The sequence below is a fragment of the Scyliorhinus canicula genome, chromosome 10, assembly GCF_902713615.1.
Source record: "Scyliorhinus canicula chromosome 10, sScyCan1.1, whole genome shotgun sequence".
In the NCBI taxonomy this organism is placed as follows: Eukaryota; Metazoa; Chordata; class Chondrichthyes; order Carcharhiniformes; family Scyliorhinidae; genus Scyliorhinus; species Scyliorhinus canicula.
This window is the reverse complement of record NC_052155.1, coordinates 16,284,429-16,310,540: the sequence shown is the minus strand read 5'-3', so window position 1 is coordinate 16,310,540 and position 26,112 is coordinate 16,284,429. Positions and strand designations below refer to the sequence as shown.

At 49.0% G+C, this 26,112-nt stretch overlaps 1 protein-coding gene across 2 annotated transcripts in view; it reads right to left on the bottom strand.

Moving 5' to 3' along the window:
* Positions 1-10,077: 10,077 nt before the first annotated feature.
* Positions 10,078-26,112, bottom strand: part of LOC119972238 (adrenocorticotropic hormone receptor-like) — a 177,751-nt gene continuing 161,716 nt past the window's right edge. For both annotated transcript variants that reach the window (XM_038808629.1, XM_038808628.1), the window contains exon 2: positions 10,078-11,372. In XM_038808629.1, the coding sequence (XP_038664557.1) occupies positions 10,226-11,254 (1,029 nt within the window). In that variant the 5' untranslated portion in view covers positions 11,255-11,372 and the 3' untranslated portion in view covers positions 10,078-10,225. The remainder of the gene's footprint in view (positions 11,373-26,112) is intronic.

Here is a 26,112-nt window from a genome sequence, read left to right as displayed (position 1 = left end):
ATTCTGGTCCCCGGTCGGGGCTAGCAGCCCGACGCCGTAGGCTCCGGCAAGACGGGCTTAACGAAAATCGTTAAGCCCGCTTGCCGGAGTTAGCGCCGGCTGACGCGTCATATGACGTCAGCCGCGCATGCGCAGTTTGGAAGACTCCAACCCGCGCATGCGCTGGTGACGTCATCGCGTTTTGCGCGAAACCCGCGCATGCGCGGGCCGGGTTGCCCCTCAGCCGCCCCGCGAATGGATACTGCGGGGCGGCGGAAGGACAAGTAGTGCGCGGGCATCGGGCCCGCTGCCCGCGATCGGTGCCCACCGATCGCGGGCCCATGGCACCCTTGGCACGGCCGTGGTACGGCCGTGCCAATCGGTGCCATGGTTATTAATAGCGAGTTTGTGACGCCGGTTTTACGAACGGCAAGACCAGGTGTGTTTGCCGTTCGTAAAAACGGCGGAAAGGGCTGGGACTTCGGCCCATCTAACAGCTGAGAATCGCTGCCGGCCGTAAAAAAACGGCGGCAGCGATTCGGGTCGGGACTTCGGCGGGGGGGGGGGGGGGGGAGAATAGCGGGAGGGCGGCAAAAATGTCGGGAAGGCCCTCCCGCTATTCTCCCACCCGTCGTGGGGGGCGGAGAATTTCGCCCTAAGTGTTTTGGCCTGTCTCTCTCTATTTTCATGTTAAAGAATTGTTCCAGAAGAAAAAAACATTGATTATAGCTATCTGCTTCGGTAACTTAAAAGATATGGGGGGCGATTCTCCAAGCTCTGCGCCGGGCCAGAGAATCGCCACAACTGCGCCCCGATGCCGGCGCGTGATTCTCCGAGGTGCGGAGAATCGGCGCCGTTTAACGGGGCGCCAGCTGTGGGCCGCTGGAATCGGCGGGGCTGCCATTTCTCCAGCCCGGATGGACCGAGCAGCCGCGCGGATATGGCAGAGTCCGCCAGCGCCGTTCACCCATGGTCGCTGCCGGCAGGAACTCTGCGCGATGGGCGGCCTGTAGGGGGGAGGGGGGCACCGTCCCCGGGCGGGGGGGGCCTCTGATGCGGTGTGACCCGCAATCGGGGCCCACCGATTGGCGGGCCAGCCTCTCCCCACCCGGGCCTACTTTCCTACGTGGCTGGCACCTGAACACCGATGCCATGTTGCACGGGGCGGCGTGCAGAAGTCCCCCACGCATGCGCGGGTTGGCGCGGCGCCCATTTGGCGCCGGGAAGGGAGGCCGGAGCGGCGTGAACCGCTCCAGCGCCGTGCTGGCACCCCGTGGGGGACAGAATAGGTCATACCCAGGCTCGGTTCGCGCCGTCATGAAACGCGACGGCGTTCAAGACGGCACAAACACTTGGGCTCCATTTGGAAGAATCGCCCCATAGTTTATTTTCCAGAAGGTGAGACAGGGTCAGAATTTCAGGAAAAGCCAGTCTTATTCAAGTGAGAATGCAGAGTGATGGGCCTCGCCCTTGAAAAGGGTTTTTTTGGTTTATGGGGTTTTGTTTTTGAATTGGAACAGGTAACGGGGAATTCCTGAAGTGTTATACACAGATTACTGTTCCTGTGGGCGTCTTTATGTTTGTAATTGTTAAAAAATCTTGCTGTTTGTTTATATATATGTTAACTAAGTTTTTAGAATAAAGCTGGTTTTGATTAAAGTGTCGAGGAAGTCTGATGAATCACACCTGAAGGAAAGGCTCTTGCGCTTATCCTAGCCAAATTCAACATAAAGGTTGTAGGTCAGGTGGACTTCATAATAAACTTTGAAGTTTCTAAACACTGGCCCATAACATGGCAATGAAATATCTCTTTTTCAAATGTATTTATGTTAGTCCCTTTTGAAAGTTACTGTTGAACCTGCTGCCTTTATTCTTCCAGATGGGACAAATGTGAGGTTATCCATTTTGGTAGGAATAACAGCAAACGGGATTATTATTTAAACGATAAAATATTAAAGCATGCCGCTGTTCAGAGAGACTTGGGTGTGCTAGTGCATGAGTCACAGAAGGTTGGTTTACAAGTGCAACAGGTGATTAAGAAGGCAAATGGAATTTTGTCCTTCATTGCTAGAGGGATGGAGTTTAAGACTAGGGAGGTTATGTTGCAATTGTATAAGGTGTTAGTGCGGCCACACCTGGAGTATTGTGTTCAGTTTTGGTCTCCTTACTTGAGAAAGGATGTACTGGCGCTGGAGGGTGTGCAGAGGAGATTCACTAGGTTAATCTCAGAGCTGAAGGGGTTGGATTATGAGGAGAGGTTGAGTAGACTGGGACTGTACTCGTTGGAATTTAGAAGGATGAGGGGGGATCTTATAGAAACATTTAAAATTATGAAGGGAATAGATAGGATAGATGCGGGCAGGTTGTTTCCACTGGCGGGTGACAGCAGAACTAGGGGACATAGCCTCAAAATAAGGGGAAGTAGATTTAGGACTGAGTTTAGGAGGAACTTCTTCACCCAAAGGGTTGTGAATCTATGGAATTCCTTGCCCAGTGAAGCAGTTGAGGCTCCTTCATTACATGTTTTTAAGGTAAAGATAGATAGTTTTTTGAAGAATAAAGGGATTAAGGGTTATGGTGTTCTGACCGGAAAGTGGAGCTGAGTCCACAAAAGATCAGCCATGATCTAATTGAATGGCGGAGCAGGCTCGAGGGGCCAGATGGCCTACTTCTGCTCCTAGTTCTTATGTTCTTATGTTCTTATTCCCTATCATTACAATCTTCAGTGAAAGAAACTTTGCTTCATCTCCCCTCCTCCCCCAACACCCCCCAGGCTTTTTTGCTGATGGTCTTAAATCTGGGTCATCTGTCTAGTGGAGGCAATGTAAGTGACAAAGTGGTAAGTCCTTACCTCTAGCTCCAGAGGCTCCGGGTTCAGATCCAACACCTGGACTGGTCAGTCATGGGAGGAGTGTTCATAACACGGTTCAATGGGCCGATAATCAGCTCGTGAATCTTTCCATTATTCCCCAGAGGGATAAATGTGTGTGAGAAGATGAGCAAAAAAAAAAAAAAGTGAAAACGGTTTCTCCCCATTTACTCAATAAAAGGCCCTCAAAATGTGGAACATTTTGATCTGTTAAATCTTCTCGGCTCTGCAGAGGCCAGCCATAGCTTAACTAGCTAGGATTTTCTTATAGGAGACTGGAATCGGGAGCCAGGCCCGAACCAGAGTCAATTTCTAATTCTGTCTTCAGGCTGCCAGGGTTTTATGATCCCCGGGATCTCAGTTAGCTTCGAGGTGGGTCTGCTGCCCTTCAACAGACCTGAGGTGAGAGTGACAAGGGGCCAACTCCCAAGTGGACAAGTTATCGGCCTGCCTCCACTTTGAACATTTCACAAACACACCAGCCTAAAAGAGCTCCAAAAATGTATATGTATTTCCACCCCCATCCCTCATCTCCATCCCCAACCCTCACCCATATCACCCCTGCCCCATCCCCTTTCACCCACTCAACACCCTCTGCCCAATCTCCCTCCCTCACCCTCATCCCCATCTACCATTCTCCACCCCACATCCCACCATCCCGATATCTCTCACCCCATCCCCTTAATCCACCCATTTCCCCTTCACTTCCTATTGCCTTCACCCTCCCCCCCCCTCCCCACCGTGGTCCACTCTATACCTCCTCTTCTCCAGCCTATTCTCACCCTCCATTCACCCCCACCTCTTGCAAACAAATGAAATTACAGGTTCTATTATAGAAGCTGGATTGCTTCTAAGTACCGGCTTAGCTCCCGGGTAAACAGTATGGCTCTTCAGAGCAACCTGTGAGCATTGTCAAGAGTCAAATTGTTTATCTGAGGGATTTAAGTAATCCAGTTTTGTAATGTGTATCTAAAAATGTTTATACAGGTGCTCTGAAAAGTCAAGTGTTTATTTGGGAGATATACGGGCTTTTAGAAAGAGTTGGATTTGTTCTAAGTGCACAACAATGTTTATATTTTGCACCTATGTAATTTATAAGCATATTAAAAGAATGGATTGCGTCCAAGAGCCCATAAATGCCTCCCCACCGCAAAACAATTTGACCTCAGAATTGCAGTTTGAGCAGATGGCGAAACAAAAACTTCAATGGAATCAAAAGTGCATAACAATTGCTTGCCCTTTTAAACTCTTCCCCCCTCCATGCAGTTTCATTAAAAACCAACAGCTGAAGAAGCCCATTTGCCTTGCACAAAATTAAAAAACTTTGCAAAGACGGGCACAGCCATGATGTAAATTACCGCAGAAGCAGAACTGTTCAAGACTGATCCCTCTCCCATCCTTGGGAAAATAGTGGAGGGGGGAGAGGGGGGCAGGATTTCCAGTAACCTTGATCAGTGGTCATTTTATTTGCTAATTTCACCTCCATTCCCAATCAACTCAGGATGGTTCTAGTCTCAATACATAAATGAAAACCATCAATCCCGGCACCGTTCTGGCTAATCTCCTCTGGACAATTTCCAAGGAGGTGTCGACAATTTGAGACAATCTTTTAGCTGGGGCCTAACCACCTTAACACCCTTGCTTTGTCACTCTATGCCTCCATTTATACCACCTACAAGATGCACTTGCCTGGTGAGTGTAGCTCCAACAACATTCAAAAATCTTGCCACCGCCCAGGAGAAAGCAGCCGATGTGATTTGCACCCCTTCCACAAACATTCACTCCCTCCACTACCGACACACAGTGGCAGCCGTGTGTACCGTCTACAAGACGCACTGCTGTAACTCACCAAGGTTCCTCAGACACCACCTTCCAAACCTATGACCACTCTCATCTAGGACAAGAGATGCTTGGAGACACCACCACCTGGACGTTCCCCTCCAAGTCACTCACCATCCTGACTTGGAAATATATCGCTGTCTGTTCACCGTCACTGGGTTAAATCTCTGGAAGTCTCTCCCTAACAGCACAGTGTGTGTGCCTCCACCTTGGGCGGTATTCTCTGTCCCAGGATGCCCAGAATGTGTTACCCGATGGGACGGAGAATCGGTCGATCTGAATGCAATTTTCTGACCCTCTGCTGGTGGCGTGAATGAGGTCCACAATGCGCGTCGGCGGGGGTGGGGGAATATATAAATAAATGCAAATGGGTCTCAATGACTGTCCAGTCCCAGGCAGCCGGGAATCACGTTGGCGCAGGCCACTTGTGGTCTTTACCAGCGTGGCCCTGTTTTAGTAGGCCTCCCGGTGGGCCAAGGGGGCAACCACAACCCCCTTGGCCCAACGCAAGATCCACCATGCCAGGGCCACACTGGTAGAGATCATCTGAGCTCAACCAAGGACCGCACCCCCGTCACACCACCCTCACCCCCCACAGCAATGCACTGCCTGCCCACATCTCCTCTACCAGACCTCCCCCGCCCCACAACCCCCCTTGTCACACCCCCTCCCCCCCCACAGCAATGCACTGCCTGCCCACATCTCCTCTACCAGACCTCCCCCGCCCCACCCCCCCTGTCACCCCCCCCTCCCCCACCCCCCCACAGCAATGCACTGCCTGCCCACATCTCCTCTACCAGACCTCCCCCGCCCCACCCCCCCCTGTCACACCCCCCTCCCCCCCCATAGCAATGCACTGCCTGCCCACATCTCCTCTACCAGACCTCCCCCGCCCCAACCCCCCCCCCGTCACCTCCCTCTCACCCCCCCACAGCAATGCACTGCCTGCCCACATCTCCTCTACCAGACCTCCCCCGCCCCACCCCCCCTGTCACACCCCCCTCACCCGCCCCCACAGCAATGCACTGCCTGCCCACATCTCCTCTACCAGACCTCCCCCGCCCCACCCCCCCGTCACACCCCCCTCCCCCCCACAGCAATGCACTGCCTGCCCACATCTCCTCTACCAGACCTCCCCCGCCCCACCCCCCCGTCACACCCCCCTCCCCACGGGGGACGCCCCACAGGGACCCCTGTAATAGGGGGACGCTCCACAGTGACCCCTGTATTAGGGGGACGCCCTACAGGGACCCCTGTAATAGGGGGACACTCCACAGTGACCCCTGTATTAGGGGGACGCCCTACAGGGACCCCTGTAATAGGGGGACACTCCACAGGGACCCCTGTAATAGGGGGACGCTCCACAGGGACCCTGTAATAGGGGGCTGCTCCGCAGGGACCCCTGTAATAGGGGGACGCCCCACAGGGACCCCTGTAATAGGGGGACGCTCAACAGGGACCCCTGTAATAGGGGGATGCTCCACAGGGACCCCTGTAATAGGGGGACGCCCCACAGGGACCCCTGTAATAGGGGGATGCCCCACAGGGACCCCTGTAATAGGGGGACGCTCCACAGGGACCCCTGTAATAGGGGGACGCCCCACAGGGACCCTGTAATAGGGGGACGCTCCACAGGGACCCTGTAATAGGGGGCTGCTCCGCAGGGACCCCTGTAATAGGGGGACGCCCCACAGGGACACTGTAATAGGGGGACGCTCAACAGGGACCCCTGTAATAGGGGGATGCTCCACAGGGACCCCTGTAATAGGGGGACGCCCCACAGGGACCCCTGTAATAGGGGGATGCCCCACAGGGACCCCTGTAATAGGGGGACGCTCCACAGGGACCCCTGTAATAGGGGGACGCCCCACAGGGACCCTGTAATAGGGGGACGCTCCACAGGGACCCCTGTAATAGGGGGACGCTCAGCAGGGACCCCTGTAATAGGGGGATGCCCCACAGGGACCCCTGTAATAGGGGGGCGCCCCACAGGGACCCTGTAATAGGGGGACACTCCACAGGGACCCTGTAATAGGGGGACGCCCCACAGGGACCCCTGTAATAGGGGGACGCTCCACAGGGACCCCTGTAATAGGGGGACTCTCCACAGGGACCCCTGTAATAGGGGGACACTCCACAGGGACCCTGTAATAGGGGGACACTCCACCGGGACCCCTGTAATAGGGGGACGCCCCACAGGGACCCCTGTAATAAGGAGAACCCCCACAGGGACCCCTGTAATAGGGGGATGCCCCACAGGGACCCCTGTAATAAGGAGAACCTCCACAGGGACAGTGGTCTCGGTAGGTCTCCTCACGACTGACATTCTTATCTGATTGTTCTGTAATTCATCCACCTTTCCATTTTTAATGGGTTAAATCAAATACTGTGCGGAATACCTGTGATGAGCTTCAGGTGCCTTGCAGCCTTTTTTTAAATAGAAATAATAAGGATAAGAGAACGATAAGAGTGAAGATATCTTTAAGGATTCTTTATTGAGTCATATCCTTGAAACTGTGTATAAGTGAACCATCATGCAAATTAACATGAAATGTAAATATTGTGAAATTCATTTGCTTAGGAGATGAGCACAAAGTAAGAATGATGAACTCTCCTCATGGACTGGGGCTGTTGCATCTGTCTAATTGTTGAATTAAAATTCATTGTAAAATACATGTGCAGAACATGCATGAATTACTTTCAATTATATTGGCGGAGATTAATTGTCTCATTAGGTAAAACAAAGCTGGCCATCTGAGGAACCTTTAACAACATGTTGCTGATTCATCATAAATTATAAATAATCCAAACTGCGACACAGATATAGTTTGACAACAGTGATAGATAGAATGCGTAACATCAAATTTAAAGCTCATGTCCTTCATGGTTAAATGTGCTAAATTCAACAATATCAACTTCTCGCCCAACTCGTCCCATCTGAACTGGAATTGTAGAATTTTTAAAAAGCCATTTGGTCCATTGTACAACACACTGAGCTTTCCCATTAATCCCACTCTCCTGCCTTTTCCCATATCCCTTCAAACATATAAGTACATAATTAGAACATTGGCTGCCAATCATTTTGCCAATAATAAGTTTCAGTATTTCAAGAAAGAAGGACAGTTCCTTCATATCCTGGTGTCTTTGAGCAACGTGCACCAGGCCAGCTCGAAGTAATGTGGATCAGATCGCAGAGCGGCCTACCTCATATTTATGGCATCGCGAAGACCGATATTTATGGCATCGCGAAGAATATCGTCCAGCCTGGCCTCTGCTCAGCTTATCTGTTGCTGAAAAACTCATCCGTACCTTTGTAACAAGACTTGATTGTTCCAACGTACTCCTGGGTGGCCTCCCACGTTCTACCCTCCATAAACTCAAGGTCATGCAAATTTCTGTTGCCCGTACTTTAACTTGCAACAAGTCCCCATCACCCCTGTGCTCGCTGACCTACCCTGGCTCCCAGTAAAGCAACATCTTTGATTTTAAATTGTCACCCCTGTTTACGAATCCCTCTGTGGTCTCGCTCCTCAGTCTCTCGGTGATCTCCTCCAGCTCCACAACACTCCTATCTCCACTCCTCTAATTCTGATGTGGGGGTGCCAGCGTTGGACTGGTGAAGGAACCTGAGGAAGGAGCAGTGCTCCGAAAGCTAGTGATTCGAAAAAAAGCTGTTGGACTTTAATCTGGTGTTGTAAGACATCTTACTGTGCCCTCTAATTCTGGCCTCATGCACTGTGCCACACGTTGCTTCAGCCCCATATCTCCGGATTTCCCTCATTACACCTCTCCAAATCCACCCCCCCCCATCCCAAACCGATGTTCATTAAAACACTTTGAAACCTACCAAGCTTTTTGTCACCTGACTTCATGTGTAGTCCGGTGTCATATTTTTGTTTTATACCACTCCTTGTCAAGCTTCATTGTGTTAATGGCGCCACATAAGTTGTTGTTGCTGTTGCTGGGCACACTCAGCCAGAATTACCAGTGCTGATCCCTTACCAGGAACCCCCTCCCCACCTTACCTTCCCCTTTTAAGGACTGGTTTAGCTCAGTGGGCTAGACAGCTGGTTTGGGATGCAGAACAAGGCCAGCAGGGCGGGTTCAATTTCCGTACCAGCTTACCCGAACAGGCGCCGGAATGTGACTACTAGGGGCTTTTCACAGTAAATTTCATACTTGTGACACTAAAAGATTATTATTGTATTATTATTTAGCAGCATGGATAGACGTTGGGTGAGGACAAGATTGGGTTTGGCTCCGTGAAGGTTCATCCATGAGTAATCACAATGTGAGAAAGGTGTAGGAATGTAATATTTGTGGATCCAGACCTCAGCGAGGGGCATCATGTATCAGTCATGTTAAATCTCATGATACTTCCACTCACGATACTGTGTCTTTGCTCTAATGCTTAACCTGCATTTCCCTATTGGGTGGGCAAGTGCAATAATTGGCTGCAATATTACATTGGTTCCCATGTATCCCCGTGCAATGGGTTGGAATGGCCCGGCAATTGCTTCCACCAAAAGCTCATCCTCTCTGCTTTCCAACACATCTCACATATGTTCCTTCACCCAGAACGTGAGTTCTTTGTTGGCAACGTGTACTGAGAAAATTACAACCCTATGACTGACATCATGGACAGTAGATATAATGGCTGAGATAATATCCACTGACTCCAGTGAAATCATCAACATTTGCACAATAATAGGAGGCTTTAGACGAGTCCAACACTGAACCTCACCCATAGGCATGATGGGTAGGGTGCATCCAAGCTTGAAAAATTATTGGCTTTGCTGAAGTTTTTGGCCAACTCCCAGTGACGACTCTCAGGAAATGAGGTCTAGAATCTATCGGTTTGGTGTACGTTAGTAGCAGGATTAGGCCATTTAACCGTTTGAGTCTGTTCCACCATCCATTCAGGTCATTGGTGATTTTTAACCGATATTTTCAGATCTTCCCCATATTCCTTAATACTTTTCATTAAAAAAATTGATCAATCTCAGATTTAAACTGAACAGTTTTACCAGTTGAGGGGAGACAGTGGTGCAGTGATAGTATCACTGGATTAGTAACCCAGAGGCCCAGGATCTGCGAGGGCCCCTTTGCTTTTATACCATTCCCAAATTAGCAGCCCCGGTCGTTTTAGGGCAGCACGGTAGCATGGTGGTTAGCACAAATGCTTCACAGCTCCAGGGTCCCAGGTTCGTTTCCCAGCTTGGGTCACTGTCTGTGTGGAGTCTGCACGTTCTCCCCGTGTGTGCGTGGGTTTCCTCCGGGTGCTCCGGTTTCCTCCCACAGTCCAAAGATGTGCGGGTTAGGTGGATTGCCCTTAGTGTTAGGTGGGGTTACTGGGTTATGGGGATAGGGTGGAGGTAGGGTGCTCTTTCCAAGAGCCGGCGCAGACTCCTGACTTCCTGGCTCAGTGCTGAGAGTGCCGCCACTTGTAGCGTCGTTGACACTTGCTCAACCTGAGATCAGAGAACTCTGCACAGACCGGGGACCAAAAGTGGGCCTTTGTGGGTCTGCGTCGCCCAGCTAGTCATAAGTACTCGTGGCTGAGCTGCGCAAGTAGCTCCGCCTTTTGAAGCAACAAAACATTTTCTTAAAGGTGTTGCACAACTCGGGACTTCGGAATGCGTAAATAAGAGGGTCAATGATTGAGTGGCACATGATGAAGATTAGATCGATGTGAAAGAGAGATATAAAACAGGCACAGTATGGGTTGGCGGGGCAGAACAAGAAGAGGGCGAGGTGAAGGGAAAATGGGGCCCAGCAGGCAACAAAGATCCCCAGGAGGATAGTCAATGTGAGGGCTCCTTTAAAATTGGTCCGTCGATGAGGTACGTGACCCGGGAGGGTTCTAATCCGCCTTGCGTGCATTTGAGCCAAAAGAAACATGAATATGTAAAGGGACACAATGAGAACCAAGGTTATGAAAAACAGGATGAAGAAGAAGCTAACAATGGGGTTATGCTTGGCGAAAGAGATCATGATGATGCCGGTGAAAGTACAAAAGACCCATATCGCTGCAATGACACCTGCTACTCGCTTTCCTGTCATGATGTTGTGGTACCGCAGAGCGTGGAAGATAGTTATGTACCTGTCAGTCGTGATTGCTGCCAAATTGAAAATGGAGGCTGTGAAAGAAATGCACAATAACGAGTCATACACATCATCCAATCGATTTAACAAGGCTTCAGGGAACAGGTGTTGATTGGCAGATGTTATGGACATCGTAATTGTTTCCCAGGCCTTGGTCAAACTTAGTAGAGTGTCCGAAACGGCAAGGCTGCAGATGAAGAAGTACATGGGAGAATGGAGGTTCCTGTTTCTGATCACCGCGACGATCACCAGGAGGTTTTCCAGCAAGCTAACCCCTGCCAGGATGAGGTACACCTCGTTGGGAATTGGGATTTGGGTACACTCCTTCGCAGTACTCTCATTCACCTGACTGCTGCCATTCATTTCAAGCACTGTTCTGTCCGGCAGCCAAGGAGAGGCAGTGACATCTGTGTGTGGGGCGACAATGGCATCCGTGCCCAGTGAGATGTCAAGTGCTCCCATTTGTTGCACTCGGTGTTCCCAGCAAAGCTCAATTCACCTCCAGCAAGCAGAGTGAAATTGTTCTGTTCCTGTTATAGCCCTGCCTGGTGCCATCAATGTTCGCTGACCCAAGCTGCAGCTGAGAAAAGGACATTACAATAACATTAATTCAAATTAAACTTTGTCAAACATTAAAGTTAAAATGATTAAACAGGCCTTTGCTAAAAAAAACACAATTAGCTGACTGCAAACTATCTGGTTCCCATGTAACAAAATGGAGAAAGTGCAAAAAAAGATTTGCAAGGATGATAACAGAACTCTGTTCGGATGTTCATATGTTCTTCACCACTGCGCTAAGTTATCCATTGCAGCATTCAATTATTTCCTCAATTACTCCACGGTTTGTGTCTCTGCACAGTGTGTGAGCGTCCACTCCATGTGGTTGTCACTTTTGGACTTCTTGTAATTCCTTTTTGGGATGTGTATGTTGTTTGAAAGCCCAGAATTTACGATCAATCCCTGGGGTAATCTGTACCTTGAGCCGGCTGACATTGGTAGGGTCTTAAATGCGTATTTCACATCTGCCGTCACTTTGGAGAAGGATGTCATAGGTTGGACGGCCCGGTAGCACAATGGTTAGCCAGGGTCCCAGGTTCGATTCCTCGCTTGGGTCACTGTCTGTGCGGAGTCTGCACGTTCTCCCCGTGTCTCCGTGGGTTTCCTCCGGATGCTCCAGTTTCCTCCCACAAGACTGAAAGACGTGCTGTTAGGTGAATTGGACATTCTGAATTCTCCCTCTGTGTGCCCAAACAGGCACCGGAATGTGGCAACTAGGGGCTTTTCACAGTAACCTCACTGCAGTGTTAATGCAAGCTTATTTGTGACAATAAAGATTATTGAAAAAAAAGCATTAATTCCCTACAAAAATAGTGTTTAGGCATGGCACTTTTAGACTTGTGTTACACTAAACATCTTAAAATGTGTTATGTTATTAGCTGGAAGTTTGAATTTCCTTTTAAAAGTTATTGATCCACACTGAACAGTAAATAGGGGCTGGTTTAGCACAGGACTAAAGAACTGGCTTTTAAAGCAGACCAGCAGCACGGTTCAATTCCTGTACCGGTCTCCCCGAACAGGTGCCGGAATATGGCGACTAGGGTTTTTTCACAGTAACTTTATTTGAAACCTACTTGTGATAGTAAGCGATTTTCATTTCATTTCATTTATCGACCTCATTCATTGAGAGAAATCAAATAAGCAAACTTATTGCAAACCAATATAAGATCATAAGAATAGGAGCAGAGGGAGGCCAGGTGTGGCCCTTCGAGCCTGCTCCGGCAATTTAATGCGTTCATGATTGATCTTCTATCAACTTTACTTCTCTGCCTGGTTCCCATTGCCCTGGATTTTCTAAGTGTCCAAAACATGGTTGCTTTTACTCTTGAATATGATTAACAACTGAACATCCACAGCATTTCAGGCTAGAAATTTCCAAAGATTTGCAACCCTTTGAATACAGAATCTTCTCGTTGCCTCTGTCTTAAATGACCAACGCTTCACCCTGAGACTATGACCATGTTCCAGAACATTGAGATTGAGCAAAAGCCTTTCCGTATTTACCCTGTCAAGCTCTCATTAAATTTTATATGCTTTGTTCTTTAATTATAATCTTTATTGTCACAAGTAGGCTTACATTGCAATGAAGTTACTGTGAAAAGCCCCTGGATACAACATTCCGGCGCCTGTTCGGGTACACAGAGGGAGAATGCTGAATGTCCAAATGACCAAACAGCGCGTCTTTCGGGTCTTGTGGGTGGAAACCGGGGCACCCGGAGGAAACCCACGCAAAGAAGGGGAGAACGGGCAATTTAATGCGTTCGATAAAATATTAAAGCATGCCACTGTTCAGAGAGACTTGGGTGTGCTAGTGCATGAGTCACAGAATGTTGGTTTACAGGTGCAACAGGTGATTAAGAAGGCAAATGGAATTTTGTCCTTTATTGCTAGAGGGATGGAGTTTAAGACTAGGGAGGTTATGTTGCAATTGTATAAGGTGTTAGTGCGGCCACACCTGGAGTATTGTGTTCAGTTTTGGTCTCCTTACTTGAGAAAGGACGTACTGGCGCTGGAGGGTGTGCAGAGGAGATTCACTAGGTTAATCCCAGAGCTGAAGGGGTTGGATTATGAGGAGAGGTTGAGTAGACTGGGACTGTACTCGTTGGAATTTAGAAGGATGAGGGGGGATCTTATAGAAACATTTAAAATTATGAAGGGAATAGATAGGATAGATGCGGGCAGGTTGTTTCCACTGGCGGGTGACAGCAGAACTAGGGGGCATAGCCTCAAAATAAGGGGAAGTAGATTTAGGACTGAGTTTAGGAGGAACTTCTTCACCCAAAGGGTTGTGAATCTATGGAATTCCTTGCCCAGTGAAGCAGTTGAGGCTCCTTCATTACATGTTTTTAAGGTAAAGATAGATAGTTTTTTGAAGAATAAAGGGATTAAGGGTTATGGTGTTCGGGCCGGAAAGTGGAGCTGAGTCCACAAAAGATCAGCCATGATCTAATTGAATGGCGGAGCAGGCTCGAGGGGCCAGATGGCCTACTCCTGCTCCTAGTTCTTATGTTCTTATGTTCTTATGTTCTAACGTGCAGACTCCGCACAGACAGTGACCCAACCCGGGAATCGAACCTGGGACCCTGGCGCTGTGAAGCCACAGTACCAACCACTGTTCTACCGTGCTGCCCACCCCCGACGTCTAAACACCCAACAGTGTACACCCATTCTACTCAATCTCTCCTCATAGGTCCATGGTATAAAGAGCCGAATGGATCTGGGGAACATGATGATGTCGGTACTGGCATCAGGCAGTTATGTGCAAGCTAATGTAGGGGAGCACACTGGCTTCTCCGAGAGGAGATATGCCTTTTCTGTATCTCAATATGTACATCAGCGGTGGGCAACCTGTAGCCCCTGTGCCACATGCAGGGTCCTGAGTGCGGTCCATGAGGCATTTGTGTGACTGTTGCCCACGTGCACGGTCGCCACATTCCACTGAGTTCCGGCATGTAGTTTCTTTCCAACCGGAATGACTGAAGTGATACATCAAGTAAGGTTGAGTGAAGTGAGGTGCCTGCTGATTGCTCACAATATTGGCGGTGAGAGCCCTCTGCTTCTAACGTGTAAGTTTTTTTTGTTTTCACCATTTGAAGTTGACGATAGTTCTATCAATATTTAAATGATTAAGCGTTTTCTATAACTCATTGTGAAATATTTGGCGTGCATTAAATGTATTTAATTTTATTCATGGGGGTCACAGTTGGTGAACAAGCCCGATTTCAAACTTGCGGCCCACTGAGGTGAAGGGCCACTCATGCGGCCCACTCCCAGCCTAGGTTGCCCATCACTGATGTACAGACTGTAAAATGGTGTAAAAGAACAAGCATTTAAGTAGATACCCTGACGCGTCAATGCATCTTCCTTGCTGCAATGCTGGCCCAGCACATTCTATAGAAAGGGCAATCTGCTCATCTCAGGAATTAATCCAGCATTTTTATTTTCCAATTCTCCGACAAAGCACCTTGGAGCATTTTATTACGTTGAAGGCTCTTATAAACGAAAGTTGTTATAGCATTCATTGAACAAAATCACCACTGGCTGATATCTGCTCGACTGAGATAATCAACAGCGAAGACTCACCGATGCAGCGTTATTAAATAAATCACCAGCCGCTCCCGGCAGGCACAAATATACCTGGATAAACCTTCTGTGACGTTAGTAAAACATGTGTAACTGATTAAACAAAAGCTTCTGGCTGTAAATCACAACTGACCATTTAAATGAAGCGTTTGTAAACAGCAGGAGTGTGACAGGTATTTACAAATGGCAGTTCATTTCTTCTTTATTGGAATATGATGATGTTTGAACCTTTTTCTCTGTTCCCTTTGTGTTGCAACAAGCATCATTGCCCAATGAGGACGAAGGTTTGTTAGACATTACCTTATTAAGGCAGCTATATAACATCTGCGAAAGATTTGGTGTTGAGCCCAGCCCAGCTAATAGTTATTTTTAAATGGTGAGATGACTTTCACATCATAACAAGGCATGATTAATGGAAGAAATGGAGCGTAAGTGTGGAATAGCAGGTTTGCTAGCTCCACGTAGAGACAAGGGAGACTTGAAAATAAAGTATGGCCTTAACGATCACCCCATGATCTCCTCAATCGGCCCATGACCTTCACACTCTCCACAAGCTCCACAATGTTTTCAATGCTTCCACTTCCTCTCCCATCTCTCCCTCTCTGCCTCCTCCCCAGTGCCCTCCTAGTACAGCCCTTTTCGTTTCTGTTCAAGGCAAAGACACCATTCATTACCCATCCCTAATTGCCCTTGAGCAGGAGGTGGTCAGCCACATTCTTGAACCTCTGCAGTCTAGGTGGTGTAGGTACAACCACAGTGCTGTTAGGGAGGGAGTTTCAGGATCTTGATTGAGCAACAGTGACTGAATGGCGGTATTCTCCACAATTCCTATTCTTACTTCCCTCAGCAACTCGGATGCATCTTCTCTAGATTTTCAGCACTAACAACCTTTTTAGTATCTCTCTGTTAGGTTTTTCCTCTGGTTTATCACCTCTGGTGCCAGCAGATAATATCAGGCGTAACCTCACCATATTTTCCAAAGTGTCAGGCTCAGACTGAAAACCGACATGTAGCTCTCGTGTTGCACAAACCAGTTCTCACTCCAGATCTTCACCCTCTTTAATGAGTGGGCAAAGCCGGCTCCACAGAGATCGGGCCACCACCTTTAAAGCGTGCCCAATCAGCACCGAAGTTTAGCTTCTCCTCCCCACTCCCACCCACCACAGTGATATCGGGGACACTCACCGCCCCCCCACCCCCGCACGATCATCGGACCCTACCCCCCGACAATTATTGGACTCTCCCTCCCCCCCACCCCAGACAATTATTTGCGGCTCCCTAACCTGCGGACGTTTCACCGACATTCCCACCCCCTCACTTAGTGCCCAACATTCCCTCCCCACATGCCTAAGTTCCCTCCTCATTGCCTGCTCTCGCCCCCACCACACATAAGTGGACCCCCCTCCCACACCAGCACTGCTCCCTGGTGCTGCCCCCTGACACTGCCCCTTGGCACAGGTTGACACTGAGGTTGGTACTGAACCAACCTGTGTCAAGAGATATACTGGGGCAATGCCCGGGCATGCTATTCTCTCCTTCTACCCCCCCCCCCCCCCCCCCCCCCCCCCCCCCCCCCCCGACTATACTTACCTTTGAGTCCCTGAAGGGCTCCCCTTGACTGAATCTCGTGTTTCAAAACCCAATGTGACGTCGGCGAGGTTTCAGTGAGGGGGGATCATGTGGCGGAGAGGCCCATTATTAATATTAAAATTTACTGTAATCCATTTAAATGCGCCTCAGCAAAAAACCACAACGACCTCCTCAGAAGACAAATGGGGACACAACCGACAGAGTACCCTTCGACGTCCAGTACTTCCCCGGAGTGGAGAAACTACAACATCTTCTTCGCAGCCTTCAACACGCCATCGATGAAGATGAACATCTTGCCAAGGTCATCCCCACACCCCCACTACTTGCCTTCAAACAACCGCGCAACCTCAAACAAACCATTGTTTGCAGTGAAGTATCCAGCCTTCAGAACAGCGTCCACAACACCTCACAACCCTGCCATGGCAATCTCTGCAAGACGTGCCAGATCATCGATATGGGTACCACCATTACACATGAGAACCCCACCCACCAGGTACGCGGTACACACTCGTGCGACTTGGCCAATGTTATCTACCTCTTACGCTGCAGGAAAAGATGCCCCGAAGCGTGGTACATTGGCGAGACCATGCAGACGCTGCGACAACGAATGAATTAACATTGCGCGACAATCGTCAGGCAGGAATGTTCCCTTCCAGTCGGGGAACACTTCAGCAGTCAAGGGCATTCAGCCTCTGATCTTCGGGTAAGCATTCTCCAAGGCGGCCTTCAGGACGTGTGAAAATGCAGAATCGCTGAGCAGAAATTTATAGCCAAGTTCCGCACACGAGTGTGGCCTCAACCGGGACCTGGGATTCATGTCGCATTACATTCATCCCCCACCATCCGGCCTGGGTTTGCAAAATCCTACCAACTGTCCTAGCTTGAGACAATTCACACCTCTTTAACCTGGGGTTACCCCTATCTCTGGATCTGTAAAGATTCAATGACCTGCAAATGCTCGCATTCAAAGTATCATATTGTATCATTGACTTTGTCGATATATATGTTCCTGGAACCCACCTCTTCATTCACCTGAGGAAGGAGCAGTGCTCCGAAAGCTAGTGATTTGAAACAAACCTGTTGGACCTGGTGTTGTAAGACTTCTTACTGCATTGAAATGAGGTTCTGGCCCTTTGTGGGTGAAACTCGTGACGTCACTGGTGGGAGGTGGGGTAACAGGAAACCGCGATCTCTCCGGATTATCCGCCCGTGTCGCTGTTCTCTCTGACAGCGAACGCGGGCTGAAAATTGACCCCATTGTTGTTCCTATTGCGTTTCTGTGAAATCCTGAGAGGGGATAACTGAACTTGATTCCCGGACTTTGCAACCAAAGGCAGCTGGGTAGGTAGTGCGGCTTGCAGAAAGGCATGAACCTTCCTGGCCTTCAGTGCCTCGTCTAAATTCAACTTCTGACCGTTTACACAGGACACAACTTGATCATGATCATTCCAGATGACTGAACACTCCACTGCCAGGCAATAGCCCCCTACTCTACTTCCTGTACACACACGACTGCGTGGCAAAATTTGGTTCTATCTACAAGTTTGCTGACGATACGAACATAGTGGGCTGGATCTTAAATAATGATGAGTCAGAATACAGGAGGGAGATTGAGAACCTAGTGGAGTGGTGCAGCGACAACAATCTCTCCCTCAATGCCAGCAAAACTAAAGAGCTGGTCATTGACTTCAGGAAGCAAAGTACTGTACACACCCATGTCAGCATCAACGGAGCCGAGGTGGAGATGGTTAGTTCAAATTCCTAGGGGTACACATCACCAAAAATCTGTCCTGGTCCATCCACGTCGACGCTACCACCAAGAAAGCACAACAGCGCCTATACTTCCTCAAGAAACTAAGGAAATTTGGCATGTCCACATTAACTCTCACCAACATTTGCAGATGTACCATAGAACGCATCCTATCTGGCTGCATCACATCCTGGTATGGCAACTGCTCGGCCCAGGACCGCAAGAAACTTCAGAGAGTCGTGAACACAGCCCAGTCCATCACACAAACCTGCCTCCCATCCATTGACTCCATTTATACCTCCCGCTGCCTGGGGAAAGCGGGCAGCATAATCAAAGACTCCTCCCACCCGGCTTACTCACTCTTCCTACTTCTTCCATTGGGCAGGAGATTCAAAACTCTGAGAACACGCACGAACACACTCAAAAACAGCTTCTTCCCCGCTGTTACCAGACTCCTAAATGGCCCTCTTATGGACTGACCTGATTAATACCACACCCACTGTATGCTTCACCTGATGCTGGTGTCTATGTATTTACATTGTGTACCTTGTGTTGCCCTATTCTGTATTTTCTTTTCTTTTCATGTACTTAATGATCTGTTGAGCTGCTCACAGAAAAATAATTTTCACTGTACCTCGGTACACGTGACAATAAACAAGATGAAAGTACCTAACACTATAACCCAGAAATAGCCAATGTAACATAAATAAATATCTTCCTTCCTTCGACCCCCCCCCCTCGAAATACTATGGGGTTAAGTTGCAGCTGTGCTGTACATTTTACCGGTGTGGTCTATGTTGGTGAATCGTGCCGGGCCTGATAGTTCTATGTTCCGGTGTCGGGAAGGAGATACCCTGCTCTGTTGTCCCCTGTGGGAGGGAAGAGGGTGCGGAGAGAACTTGCCCTTCTTCTGGTGGGGGGGTGTATCTATGGCGCTGCCCGTGGGCTCCCGCACCCCACCTGTAGTGTGTATTATCTTTGTGTTTTAAGTGCTGCTTCCTCTCCAACCCCCCCTTCGCTCTTTCACTCCCCCCCCCCCACCCACCTTGACCCTCTACGCCCCTCTCCCTGCTCCCCCCCCCCCCCCCCCACCTCAGTTGCTGGTGACGAACAGGTTCCCGAAGAGGCTGTTGAATGGCTGCCATGTGCTGTGGGAGCCTTCTTCCGATCCCCTAATGGTGAATTTTATTTTTTCCAATTTAAGGAATTCTGCTAAGTTGGGCAGTCAGCCCATGGCCTTGGGTGGCCCTGCTGATCCCCGTCCAAGCAGGAGTCTCTGCCGGGAAACCAGGGAGGCAAATGTGGCAGGGGGATGGGAACCAATGCAGGAAGTCAGAAGGTAGTAAAACACGGACAGAAACAAAAGGCAGTAAGGGGGAAAGTGTAAGGCAGAGAAGCCATAGTCAAAAATCAAAAAAGGGCGACAGTACATGGTACAGTGACTGAGGGGAGCTCAGTGAATAGGCCCAGGAATACTAAAAGGAATAAAACGGCAAGTAAAAACATAAATGGTAAGCGACGCGGCAGGTTGTTACATGAAGACATGGGTTCAACGATAAGGAAAATTAGGAGAAAAGTTACGAGGAAATATAATGTAGGAGAGATTACTGATCGAGGTGCTAAGATTCAAAACAGAGGTATAAAAGCCAATATAAGTGTACTTTACCTGAATGCTCGTAGTATTCGAAATAAGGTAAATGAGTTGATGGTGCAAATCATCGTGAATGACGATGATTTAGTGGCCATCACTGAAACATGGTTAAAGGATGGTCACAACCTGGAGTTAAATATCCGAGGGTATCAAACTATTCGGAAGGACAGAGTGGATGGTAAGGGAGGTGGTGTAGCTCTGTTATTTAAGGATGACATCCGGGCAATAGTAAGGGATGACATCGGTGCTATGGGGGATAAGGTTGAATCCATTTGGGTGGAAATCAGGAATAGTAAGGCGAAAAAGTCACTGACAGGAGTAGTCTATCAGCTGCCAAATAGTAACATTATGGTGGGGCAGGCAATAAACAAAGAAATAACTGATGCATGTAGAAATGGTACAGCAGTTATCATGGAGGATTTTAATCTACATGTCGATTGGTTTAACCAGGTCGGTCAAGGCAACCTTGAGGAGGAGTTTATAGAATGTACCTGCGATAGGTTCCTAGAACAGTATGTAATGGAACCTACAAGGGAACAAGAGGTCCGAGGTCTGGTCCTGTGTAATGAGACAGGATTGATTAATAATCTCATAGTTAGGGATCCTCTCGGAAGGAGCGATCACAATATGGTGGAATTTAAAATACAGATGGAGGGTGAGAAGGTAAAATTAAACACTTGTGTTTTGTGCTTAAACAAAGGAGATTACAATGGGATGAGAGAAGAGCTAGCTAAGGTAGACTGGGAGCAAAGATTTTATGGTGAAACAGTTCAGGAACAGTGGAGAACCTTCCAAACGATTTTTCACAGTGCTCAGCAAAAGTTTATACCAACAAAAAGGAAGGATGGTAGAAAGAGGGAAAATCGGCCGTGGATATTTCAGGAAATAAAGGAGAGTATCAAATTGAAGGAAAAAGCATACAAAGTGGCAAAGATCAGTGGGAGACTAGAGGACTGGGAGATCTTTAGGGGGCAACAGAAAGCTACTAAAAAAGCTATAAAGAAGAGTAAGATAGATTATGAGAGTAAACTTGCTCAGAATATAAAGACAGATAGTAAAAGTTTCTACAAATATATAAAGCAAAAAAGAGTGGCTAAGGTAAATATTGGTCCTTTAAAGGATGAGCAGGGAGATTTAATAATGGGAGATGAGAAAATGGCTGAGGAACTGAACAGGTTTTTTGGGTCAGTGGAAGACACAAATAACATGCCAGTGACTGATAGAAATGAGGCTATGACAGGTGAGGACCTTGAGATGATTGTTATCACTAAAGAGGTAGTGATGGGCAAGCTAATGGGGCTAAAGGTAGACAAGTCTCCCGGCCCTGATGGAATGCATCTCAGAGTGCTAAAAGAGATGGCTAGGGAAATTGCAAATGCACTAGTGATAATTTACCAAAATTCACTAGACTCTGGGGTGGTCCCGGCAGATTGGAAATTAGCAAACGTGACACCACTGTTTAAAAAAGGAGGTAGGCAGAGAGCGGGTATTTATAGGCCAGTGAGCTTAACTTCAGTAGTAGGGAAGATGCTGGAATCTATCATCAAGGAAGAAATAGCGAGGCATCTGGATGGAAATTTTCCCATTGGGCAGACGCAGCATGGGTTCATAAAGGGCAGGTCGTACCTAACTAATTTAGTGGAATTATTTGAGGACATTACAAGAGCGGTAGATAACGGGGAGCCAATGGATGTGGTATATCTGGATTTCCAGAAAGCCTTTGACAAGGTGCCACACAAAAGGTTGCTGCATAAGATAAAGATGCATGGCATTAAGGGTAAAGTAGTAGCATGGATACAGGATTGGTTAATTAATAGAAAGCAAAGAGTGGGGATTAATGGGTGTTTCTATGGTTGGCAATCAGTAGCTAGTGGCGTCCCTCAGGGATCCGTGTTGGGCCCACAATTGTTCACAATTTACATAGATGATTTGGAGTTGGGGACCAAGGGCAGTGTGTCCAAGTTTGCAGATGACACTAAGATGAGTGGTAAAGCAAAAAGTGCAGAGGGTACCGGAAGTCTGCAGAGGGATTTGAATAGGTTAAGTGAATGGGCTCGGGTCTGGCAGATGGAATACAATGTTGACAAATGTGAGGTTATCCGTTTTGGTAGGAATAACAGCAAAAAGGATTATTATTTAAATGATAAAATATTAAAACACGCTGCTGTGCAGAGAGATCTGGGTGTGCTCGTGCATGAGTCGCAAAAAGATGGTTTACAGGTGCAACAGGTGATTAAGAAAGTGAATGGAATTTTGTCCTTCATTGCTAGAGGGATGGAGTTTAAGACTAGGGAGGTTATGCTGCAATTGTATAAGGTGTTAGTGAGGCCACACCTGGAGTATTGTGTTCAGTTTTGGTCTCCTTACCTGAGAAAGGACATACTAGCGCTGGAGGGTGTGCAGAGGAGATTCACTAGGTTAATCCCAGAGCTGAAGGGGTTGGATTATGAGGAGAGGTTGAGTAGACTGGGACTGTACTTGTTGGAATTTAGAAGGCTGAGGGGGGATCTTATAGAAACATATAAAATTATGAAGGGAATAGATAGGATAGATGCGGGCAGGTTGTTTCCACTGGCAGGTGAAAGCAGAACTAGGGGACATAGCCTCAAAATAGGGGGAAGTCGATTTAGGACTGAGTTTAGGAGGAACTTCTTCACCCAAAGGGTTGTGAATCTATGGAATTCCTTGCCCAGTGAAGCACTTGAGGCTCCTTCATTAAATGTTTTTAAGATAAAGATAGATAGTTTTTTGAAGAATAAAGGGATTACGGGTTATGGTGTCCTGGCCGGAAAGTGGAGCTGAGTCCACAAAAGATCAGCCATGATCTCATTGAATGGCGGAGCAGGCTCGAGGGGCCAGATGGCCGGCTCCTGCTCCTAGTTCTTATGTTCCCCTCCCCCCATAAAGAGTTCTGCCTATTTCAAAATCCTGAAGACTGCCACTAATGGCATGGTTCCACTCTCACCCCCATAACCCTGGAGATGGCCTTGAAAAAGGTGGTCCAGTCCCCGACAAACTAGGCCGGGCCACCCCGGCACCATTCATATTGTTCTCCACCTCCGGGAAGAACCCGCTTATGCGTGTCCTGGTTAGGGGCGCCCTGAGCACCACCTTTAGCTGCTTTGGGCTCAGACCTGATCGTGAGGAGGTGGGGTTCACCCTGGGCAGTGCCTTGGTCCAGAGTCCTCCCCTTATCTCCATCTTTAGCTCTTCCTCCAACTTTTCTTGTGTCTCGACTGGCGGGGCCCTTAACACTTCTAACATTCGTCTGTACATGTCGGCTCATTTACTGCCCCCTAATTCGCCCGCCGCCATCAGTCTGTCCAGTAGGGTGTGTCCGGGTAACTGGGGGAACATTGCGGTCTCCTTGCCGAGGAAGGTCAGCAGTTGTAGGTATTGGAGCTTGTTCCCTTTTGGGAGCTGGAGCTTCTCCGTTAGTTCCCCCAGAGTCGCCATCTATCATCTACGTACAAGTCCCTTACTGTCAGTACCCCTTCGTCCTGTCTCCACGTTTTGAAGATGGTGCCTATTTTTACCGGGATGAATTTATGGTTTTTGCAGATGGGGGCCGCAGCAGACATGTCACCAAGTTTGAAATGGCAGTTGAGCTGGTTCCAGGTGGCCACTAGCACTGGGCTCCTCGAGTATTTGGCTGGGAGGAATGGGGATGGTACCATGACCAATGCTCGGAGAGATGTCCCAATACAGGAGGTCTCATCCATCATACCCATTCCACCTCCGGTTCTCCCAGCCACCCCCACCCGCTTTCTCCATTCGCTGTCCAGTGGTAGAGTAGGATGTTCGACAGCACCAGTCATCCCATGTTCTGCATTCTTTAAAGATGCTTTTCTGGATCCGGGGTTTTTTTTCCAGCCCACACAAATGCCATGATTAACTTATTTACTTTTGTGAAGAAGGCTTTGGAGATGAAGATCTGGGGAGGGACCTGAATAGGAAGGGGAATCTTGGCAGCATGTTAATTTTTATTGTCTACACTCTTCCTGCCAGAATCCCATCTCCGTAGGTCTCTCCTTACCTGCTCCACTCAGCTCGATAGGTTCCACTTATGTATCTGTGTCCAGTTGTGGGCTATCTGGATACCCAGGTACAGGAATTTGGTTTGGGCCAGTTTGAACGGTAGCGTTCCTAGCTCGTGTTCTTCACCCTGGAGGTCCACAGGGAAGATTTTGCTCTTGTCAAGTTGAGTTTGTAACCCGAGAAGGCTCTGAGCTCCCTGAGTTCCATTATTCCTCCCATGCTGGCTCGGGGGGTTTAAGACGGAGAGGAGCAGGTCATCTGCATAGAGTGAGACTCTGAGCTCCCTGTCTCCCCTCTGGGTGCCTCTCCACCTCTTTGCTGATTTATGGGTGATAGCTTCATTGCCAGGGCAAATAGCAGCGGGGAGAATGGGCATCCCTGCCTCGTGTCTCTGTGCAGCTGGAAAAATTCAGAGCTGGTGGTGTCTGTAAGCTCGCCATGGGAGTGCTGGTATTGGAGATTCACCCACGAGGTGAACCCTGGCCCAAACCCAAACCGTTCCAGCACCTCCATGAGGTACCTCCATTCAAACTTGTCGAAGGCCTTCTCTGCGTCTCGGGAGATGATCACTTCTGGTGTCTCCTCCCCGGGTGGGGTCATGATCACATTCAACAGGCGTCTGATATTTGCTGTCTGCCCTTGACAAAACCCGTCTGATCCTCCACGATTACCTCTGGCAGGCAACTCTCCAGTCGCCTCGCCAGGGCCTTCGCCAGGAATTTGGCGTCAGTGTTCAGGAGTGAGATGGGTCTGCATGACCCACACTCCATTGGGTTTTGTTTCTTTCTTAGAGATCAGTGATATCGAGGTCTGTGCCAGCGTGGGCGACAGGACCCCCAGGACAGCGAGTCATTGAACATCTCCCGAAAGCGCAGGGCAGGTGCTGGTACAAATTCCTTATGGAAGTCTGTTGGGAACCTGACTGATCCCGGTGCCTTCGCCATCTTCATAGAGTTCATGATCTCCCCCTGTTCGAAGGGTGCTTCTAGTCCCTATTTATTTTCTTCCGCCGTGGCTGGTATGTCCAGCCCTTCGAGGAACTGTTTAATCTTCAAGACCCCTCCGGGGGCTTGGAGATGTACTGTCCCCGATAGAAAGTTGCGAAAGCCTCGTTGATCTTATTTGGCGCTGTGACTAGCCTGCCGTTCCCGTCCCGTACCTGTGCTTTCTCCCTCGTGGCAGCCGGCTTCCTCAGATGATGACCCTGTCCCAATGCCAAGATCGGGGTTTTCCCCAAGGCTGAATCATCTCCCCCATGACAAGGCATTCCCTAGTTCACAGAATTGAGTTTTTTTCAATCAGTTGGTCATGAGTTAGTTAATGCGCCAAATTTGCATGTGGAAGCCAACCATTGCAACAGTGACGGTATTATTTTATGGGCTCACTATTTCCCTGGCATCTCTGGCAGAATGTATGCCATTTGACCGTCACACTTTTCTTTGGCCCAAATGTTTTTCGAGAGCACTTACTGCCATATGGAATGCAGACATGTCTTCTGTGAGCATTCAAATACTCACTGGCCTTCCGCCCCAAGGTAATGGATGCGCCTTTTCCCAGTCACCGTGATTGGCAGATGGTCCGTACCCGTTAACGTTAGTTGTTTTTCATCTTTGTCACAATTACTTGGGCTGGATTCTCCCATTCTGAGACTAAGTACTGACGCCATTGTGGGAACGGTGGCGTTTTAAGACCACAAAAACGGTGCAAAATGGCCACCGATCCTCCGTCTGGTGGGGGCTAGCAGGCACGCGGCATAGAGCATCCAGCTCTTGCGGTGGATACGTGGCTGCGCATGTGCACGATGGCAGCCTGCAGTGGCCGTGCCACGCAACATGGCACCTCACAACATGGCGCCTCACAACATGGCGCCTCACAACATGGCGCCGGCCGCGTACGGATCCGGCCTACCAAATAATGCCCCCTTTGACCAGGCTCTCCACCCCCGGACCACCCCTTACCAGTGCTCCCATCTCCTGCCAAAGCCCCCGCCCCCCGCCCGCGGATCGTCCCCCCCCCCCACCTGACTGTGACGCCACTGGACTTAGTCCGCAGCTGCCACGCCGAGTTCCTGAAGATAAATGCCACACGTGGTCAACGCCGTCGGCAACTCGGGGGCTTGGGATGGAGCATTGGGGGGGGAGGGTCTCAGGT